The sequence below is a fragment of the Hylobates moloch genome, unplaced genomic scaffold (assembly GCF_009828535.3).
Source record: "Hylobates moloch isolate HMO894 unplaced genomic scaffold, HMol_V3 SCAFFOLD_5, whole genome shotgun sequence".
Classification (NCBI taxonomy): domain Eukaryota; kingdom Metazoa; phylum Chordata; class Mammalia; order Primates; family Hylobatidae; genus Hylobates; species Hylobates moloch.
In genome coordinates, this window is record NW_026652280.1 from 92,162,746 (window position 1) to 92,169,670 (window position 6,925).

Consider the following 6,925-nt stretch of genomic DNA (forward strand, 5'->3'; position numbering starts at 1 on the left):
GCTTAGGGGGCCACGTCCACCCCTGCACCAGTGGCTCTCCCTGCAGAAACCTGCCCCATCCGCCCATCCCCTCCTAGTCCAGACTGCGTCTTCCTCATGGTCTGTGGTCTCCTTTTGATTTGTGTTGCCGATGGACACGTGTGTCCTGAGTGGTCTCTCCCTGACTCCAGCCTGGGTTTTACTTGCTTGGCAACTCCAGTTTTCCCTGCCTCTGATGCACAGTATGGAGGCTCCACGTGGACGTCCAAGGCTCCATGCAGCACTCCTGACTGTCCGAAGTCACGTTACAGAGCAGCTTTTCTCAGGTAGCTCCTGAGACGTTTCTTTGTTTTTTTTTGAGACGGCGTCTCGCTCTGTCACCCAGGCTGGAGTGCAGTGGTGCAATCTCGGTTCACTGCAACCTCTGCTTCCCAGGTTTAAGCAATTCTCCTGCCTCAGCCTCCCAAGTAGCTGGGACTACAGGCGCCCACCACCACGCCCAGCTAATTTTTTGTATTTTTAGTAGAGACGGGGTTTCACCCTGTTAGCCAGGGTGGTCTCGATCTCCTGACCTTGTGATTCCCCCTGCTTGGCCTCCCAAAGTGCTGGGATTACAGGTGTGAGCCACCGCGTCCGGCCTTTCTTTTTTTTTTTTGAAACCTTCTCTGCCCCTGCTGCTACAGAGATTGTATTCCAGGACTCTAGGGAGGCTTGGAACCTCCAGTGTTACTTTTCAGTGTTTGTATAGGGTCTCTTTTCTAGATCTGAAAACGCCATTAGCGGATGCCAGGACCCTGTATGAATATCCTGTCGCGCTTTCTTCCTTATCAGTAAAATGGGCAGGGGCAGATCTGAGGGGTGCCATTTGAGGAGGTTGAGGGGTTCTGAAGCCTGGTTATTCAGAGCTGGCTGGAGGGCTGCTCTTGGACTGGCTGTTCCCAGAACCCAGCTACTCCCTTCTTTGGGCAGGCCCTGTAAGAGCGCCCCTTCAGATCAACCTTCAGCTTGATGTGGGCGTGGTTCCTTTCTAGGTAGTGTTGCCAATCCCTACCTCGGGGGCTACTTGCTTCAAAAGCCATTTTTGGGGGGTCTTGGAACTAAGTTCAAAGGCAGTGTGTTTGTTTCCTAAAATGCACATTTGTGTTTCTTTAACTATCATTTATTTATTTAGAGAGTCAGGGTCTCGCACTGTCACCCAGGCTGGAGTGCAGTGGCGCAATCATAGCTCCCTGTCGCCTTGAACTCCTGGCCCCAAGCAGTTCTCCCACCTCAGCCTCTCAAGTAGCTGAGGCCACAGGTACACCACCATGCCCAGATAATTTTGAAGATTTCTTTGAGACAGGGGGTCTTCTTATGTTGCCCAGGCTGGTCTCAAACTTCTGACCTCAAGTGATCCTCTCACCTAGGCCTCCCAAAGTGTTGGGCTGGGGTGGCTAAATTTTTTTTTTTTTCTGCAACAGGACTGTGCTTTAGAGGGAGGCAGCCTTGAGTTCCAATCAAAGGACTCCTTGGTAGCGAGGGGTCCGGTGAGGCTGTGCACGTCTGTTCCGGCTCTGCCCTGCAGCGGCCTGTTGGCTGATGTCGGGGGATGCCTGGGAAGCACACACCAATGTTCATGTGAGGCCTGGCACTTAGAAGGTTCTCCGTGAACGAGTCTCTTTCCCTTCCCTCGCATTTTATTCCACGGTTTGCCTAGAGTCTTCTGACAAAGCCGGCCATTCGGTGTCTGTGCCTGGTGTCCGTGCCCCAGTGCGGTCCCCTTCCCCTCAGTTCACCCTCTGGTGGCTGCCGGGCTTGGCGTGTGGTCAGGAGAGCAGGTCCCTGGCCTAGCCTAGGCACTCTATGCGGCAGATGTCTCGTGACATAGCTGCTGCGGAAGCCCCGGGGGTCTTCTGGGAGTCCCGAGAGTGCCCTGCCCTGGCCGTCTTGGACTCACGTGAATGCAGACACAGCGTGGGTTTCTCCCTGCTCGCTGCAGCCTCCACCTCGAGTTCTCTGGCTGAGTCTACTCTGAAGGGAGCTGTGGGGAAGAATTCACACATGGGGCTCTCCTGTCACCTGGGGTTTTTCAGTGCCACTTGTTTAACAGTCTTAGCTTCTGGGGCAGCTGAGAGCGTAGCGTGGGTGCCAGGAGCCGCCAGCCGTGTGGGCTGCCCAGTAGGCAGGGGCTGTGAGCTCTTCCATGGATGAGGCCCTGGCAGCCCCAGAAAACTGCCTCCTGAGTCCAGACCTCCCTTCTTCTCGCCCTCCCAGGGCTGACATCCCCCTTGGTGCAGCCGTCATTGTGATTTTCGACCTCATGGGTCATTTCTCAGCTATAAATTGCGTAAGCTACTGAGAAAGGGCGGCGGATGCTGTCTGGAGTGCAACTGAAGGCTGCTCCCTCCCACCTCCTTGCCCCTGCCAGTCTCCTCTCCATTCTAGGAGCACCCTGCTCCCATCATGGGTGGGTGGGCCGGGCAGTCACCCTCTCTGCATCCCCCTGGCTCTCTGGCCTCTTTCTGCCTAGGGGCATCTCCTTTCCTGCAGGCTCTCAGCTGTGGGCTCCTGGTGACTGGAAGGCAGGAACGAGCTCCCCCAGCCAGGGCCGAGCGGGTGGCGCTTTCTCTTGGCGATCAGAAGGCTGCCGCTCATTCTGGACCTCTTCCTGAGAGTGCTCTCCCGGGCATGCGGCTTGTGAGGAGTGGCTCCCACACCCCAGCCAGGTGCGCCCCTGGCCAGTGCCTGCCAGCCACCTCTGCCACTTCCAGTGAAGTCCAGGAGTCCACAGGTCCGGTGGGTGCCACGTGACCTTGGAGACCAAGGGCCCCTCACCAGACTCTCCCATGTGCTCTGGAGAGCGTGCTGGCTGTGCTCACTGGTGACAGGCACTGAGAAGCCGCTTTGCCATTGTCTGTGCTTTCCTGACAAGTGGATCTTGCCCCAGGGACCCGATCCAATTGTGAAGCTGCCCCAGATGCGGCCGTTTGTAGACATCAGTGTATGAGAGTGTGTGGGGGACACCTGTGCCCACACAGGGGCCCTGTTCTGGGATGCCCGCTGTTCTGGGGACCCACGGTAGGAGCTGTGCAGTGTGGCAGCCGGCTCTGTGGGCTCCTGTGGCCTCTGTGGTCTTGGTCATCTGCCCTTGTGTCCGGCACTGCAGACCATGTGTGCGGTCACCTGGACAGGGCCCAGTCTGGAGCCAGAGGAAGGAGCTGTTTGGGGGCATCTCTCGGTTGACCTGGGGCTGCCTCATTTCTGTCTCCAGGGTGGGGCAGGGCCTAGGTAGGGATTCCATGCTTCTACATGGGGATGAGCAGTGCCACCTGAGGTGACAGTGTGCGTGGTGTGGCATCCAGGACATCCGGGTCAGGGCCAGGGCCTGGCTCCAGCCCTGTTAGACGAGCCTCGCGCCCATGTCTGGCTGCAGCCCAGGGCTGTCTGGATCTGTCCACTTCTCCGCCTGCCTCCTCTGGGCTGCCAGCCTTCCCCTCCCTGTCCCTTCTCCACAGGCTTCGCAGGCTGGGCAGCCTCAGCTTTCTGTGCCTTGGCCGGAGTCCAGAGCCGAACCTCACCCACTCTCCGCACCCCACCTCACTGTGCTTTTGGTGAGTGGATTTAAAGCCTCCTCCCCAGCTCTCTTCTGCACATGCCTCTCTCCAGCCATCCAGAGCCCTCCTCCTCTTTGTTGCCTGAGCCCCTCACCCCTCAGGCCTCCCTCATCTCAGGCCTTTCCCCTTCCCTGGTCGCCTCTTTCCGCAGCCTGTCAGGATTTGGACATTCAAATGCTGAGACCCTGGGCTTACTGGCCCCAGGTCCAGGCTGTGGCGGGCTTGCCATGAGCAGAGGGCGTGTGACCTGAGCTCAGAGGGGAGCCTGCCTGGAGCACCCCCAGCACGCTATGCCTTGAGCTCCCCAGGAGCAGCACTCTGGCCTGATGGCCCCAACTGGGCTGTGGGGGAGCTGGGATGGAACCCAGGACGCCCTATGATGCCACATTTTCTCCCTCAGGGCGCTGGGGGCTGCCGGGGTGTCCTCGCCTGGCTGCGTGGTACTGCCTGGAGCAGGCATCCATCCGCTCATAGAAGGATCTGCAGGAGAGCAGGGTGTCAGATGCTGGCTCTTCAAAGTCAGGTGCCCAGGAGCCAGCAGGTTGTGCCTGTTGGGAGTCATGGGGGTCCAGGCCTGGGGACAAAAAGCAGGGCCCCCACAACGCCAGGCAGGACACTGTAGTTCGAGGGCCTGTGGACCTGTGAGGCCACATCTTCACCTTGGGCTGACCCCGGGGGCTGACCATCAGGCCTTCCTCCCTCTGGTGGCGCCTGAGGCCCCTGGCCTGGGTGGGCTGGAGGAGGACGTGTGTAATCCATGGAACAGGCCTTCCTAGCTGAGGTTTGATGGGACCCCAGCCCGGCGATGTGTGAGCTGTGTATCTGTGCACTGGGTAGGGCTGGGGCTTCAGCGTCTGGCAGCAGCCCTGGGGGATCTCCAGAGCAGCCCCCTCACGTACAGTTGTCTGGCACCCTCATCTCTGTCGGTTACCACAATTGCAGCTAGTGATGGATGCTCAGTTTCATCGGAATCGTCCGGTGTAGGATCAGGCACGAGGAAGGCAGCAAGTATGAACAGATGGCTGGGCTGAGGGTTGACCGTAGGCACAGAGAGACGGTGGTGGTTCTGGCTGGGCATGGAGGGGTGCAGGATTCCTTCCTTCGTCCCCTGGCCTCCCATCTCCATGGCAGGCGCAGTGAGGTTGGAGGCAAATCGAAGGAGGTAGAAGTAGATGAGAGGTAGCAGTGCAGCCACAGGAGGCGGCTGTGGTGTGCAGATGTGCACTTGCAGGGTGGCAGGGCGGGAGGCAAGCCTGGAGGGACGCGAAGAGCCGTAGACCCGACGCTCACTGCCTAGCTGGCCGCCCTGCCGCGGGCCCTTTTCAACTGGCCAGATCCCACGTTCAACAGACAGGGCGTGTGGCTGGCTCTCCCCCAGTCCGTTCCCTTGGCACAGGTGCCACAAGTCCCGAGGTCTACTTCCCCAGATGCCGCCATGGCCAGTGCTGGGGTTGTGGTTCCCTTCTAATTGAGTGCGCATTTAGTGCTGGCATCCGCCCTAGTGTGGGCGACTGAGCCCTGGCAAGCACCGGAGCAGAGTGTTTCATGCAGATGTCACACCTGGCTGGAGAGATTCTGCCCCCCTGAGGATTCCCTGGCACCCTGGGTGTTAGCATCGCCCTGGATGTCACTGTGCAACTGCAGGGCACGGGCATGGACTGAGAACGTGGGTGAGAAGGGGAGACAGGTTTCGTTCGCTTGCCCTCCACTCACCCAGCACCTCTCTGCTTTGAGGGCTGCTTTCTTGCTCTGATGCTGACTTGGCATTTCTTCTGTTCATTTAGCAAATATTGACTGCCTGCTGTCCCCCTGTTCCGGGTGTCAGGAGTATAGTGGACACAAGACCCCTGCCCTTAGAGGCCTTACATTGTAACAGGAGTGCTGGACAGATGTGCCTGTCTGTCGCAGACTGAGGAGCCCCAGGTAGGGCGGCCAGAGACAGAAGAAACGAGTGGCTGACCGGAACTTGGGATGTCTGAGGAGGAGCGCCCCAGCCACAGCAAAGGACAGGTGGCCGGCCTCGCGGTGCCAATGTGCTGGGTACCCAGGCCGCAGAGGAGACTCGAGGGACCAGAGCAAGGGGAAGTGGGGAGGGCACAGAGGCAGCGTGGGGAGCACTCAGGCTCATTCGCTGGACGGCGCAGGGGTCGTGAGGGGCTTTGAGCAGCAGGGGGTGGGATCAGAGCTGACTTGCCAGGATCACACAGTCACGTGGAGAGTGGATTGGAGGGTGGGGGCAAGGGGGCCTGCCTGAGGCCATGGTAGTGGCACAGGAGGCCCGTGGGAGTGTGTGGGTGAGGGATGTAGGGGGAAGAGACACCTCCTGGCGTGTTTTGTGGGCAGAGCCGTGAGTACCTGCTGATGGATGGATGTGGGGTCTGAGAGGGGTCCAGGAAGGACTCCCGCATTCCTCTGAGGCAGTGGGAGGGTGGAGCAAGTCTCTCTGGAGTTGCAGAGGACACCCGAGGAGCCAGTTCTGGAGGGAATGCCTCAAGTCTGAGATGCCCATTAGTCTAATGGGGACAACAGGCAGGCACTGGGCCAGGAGCCCAGAGAGGAGTTGCTTTTCTTTTAAACCTTTAAACCTTTAAACCTTTACTGCAGTCTGCTTGACATACTGTGAACCGCCTGTGTTTAAAGGGTGCAGCTTGACAAGTGTGGACATATGCATGTCTATCCCTGAAGCCACGGCCACAGCCAGGGAGAGGAACACACCCATCATTCTGAGGTTCCGGTTTCCTCCTGCCTTTCTGTGACACTTCTCTCCCCCACTTCCTCGCTCCCAACCACTGACAAGCTTCTGTCATTGTGGTCACACCTTTATGTTTCTTGGAATTTCCCGTGAACGGAATCACAGTGTGAACCTGATGTTCACCTGGCCTCTGTCATTCAGCACACTTGCTGTAGGAGTCTTCCGTGTTCCGCGTGTCTCCCAGGCCACTCCTGTCTGTGGCTGAGGCGCACTCCATGGATGCTGAGGCCGCAGTGCGTCACCTCCTCACGGTGGGGGTGCAGGTCCTCTCCTTTCTGACCAGCACACTTGCAGCTGCTGTGAACATTCATGTGCGGGTCTCATAGAAATGTGTGCTTTCCATGAAGTAGCTGAGAGTGCAGTGCCCAGACTGTAGGTGGGTATAGGCTTAATGCTTGTAGAAGCTGCCCAATTGCATTCTAAAGCAGTTCCAGTTCCACCATTTTGCATCCCCACCAGCAGCCTCAGGGCTCTGCTTCTCGGCACAGTGGCGGGCATGTGGCAGGCATGTGGCATGCTCATCCCATGGTCATCCCGCAGGCACGTGGCGTGGCCGTCCCGTGGTCATCCCGCAGGCGTGTGGCATGCTCATCTGTGGTCA

General features: G+C 58.6%; 1 protein-coding gene across 3 annotated transcripts in view; it reads left to right on the forward strand.

Moving 5' to 3' along the window:
- Nucleotides 1–6,925, forward strand: part of MOB2 (MOB kinase activator 2) — a 69,691-nt gene that overhangs the window by 33,468 nt on the left and 29,298 nt on the right. The window contains exon 2 of one of the 3 annotated variants that reach the window (XM_058439087.1): nt 3,474–3,569. The exons of the other annotated variants lie outside the window; for them this stretch is intronic. Within the exon in view, the coding sequence (XP_058295070.1) occupies nt 3,474–3,569 (96 nt within the window). The remainder of the gene's footprint in view (nt 1–3,473; nt 3,570–6,925) is intronic. 3 annotated transcript variants of the gene reach the window in all.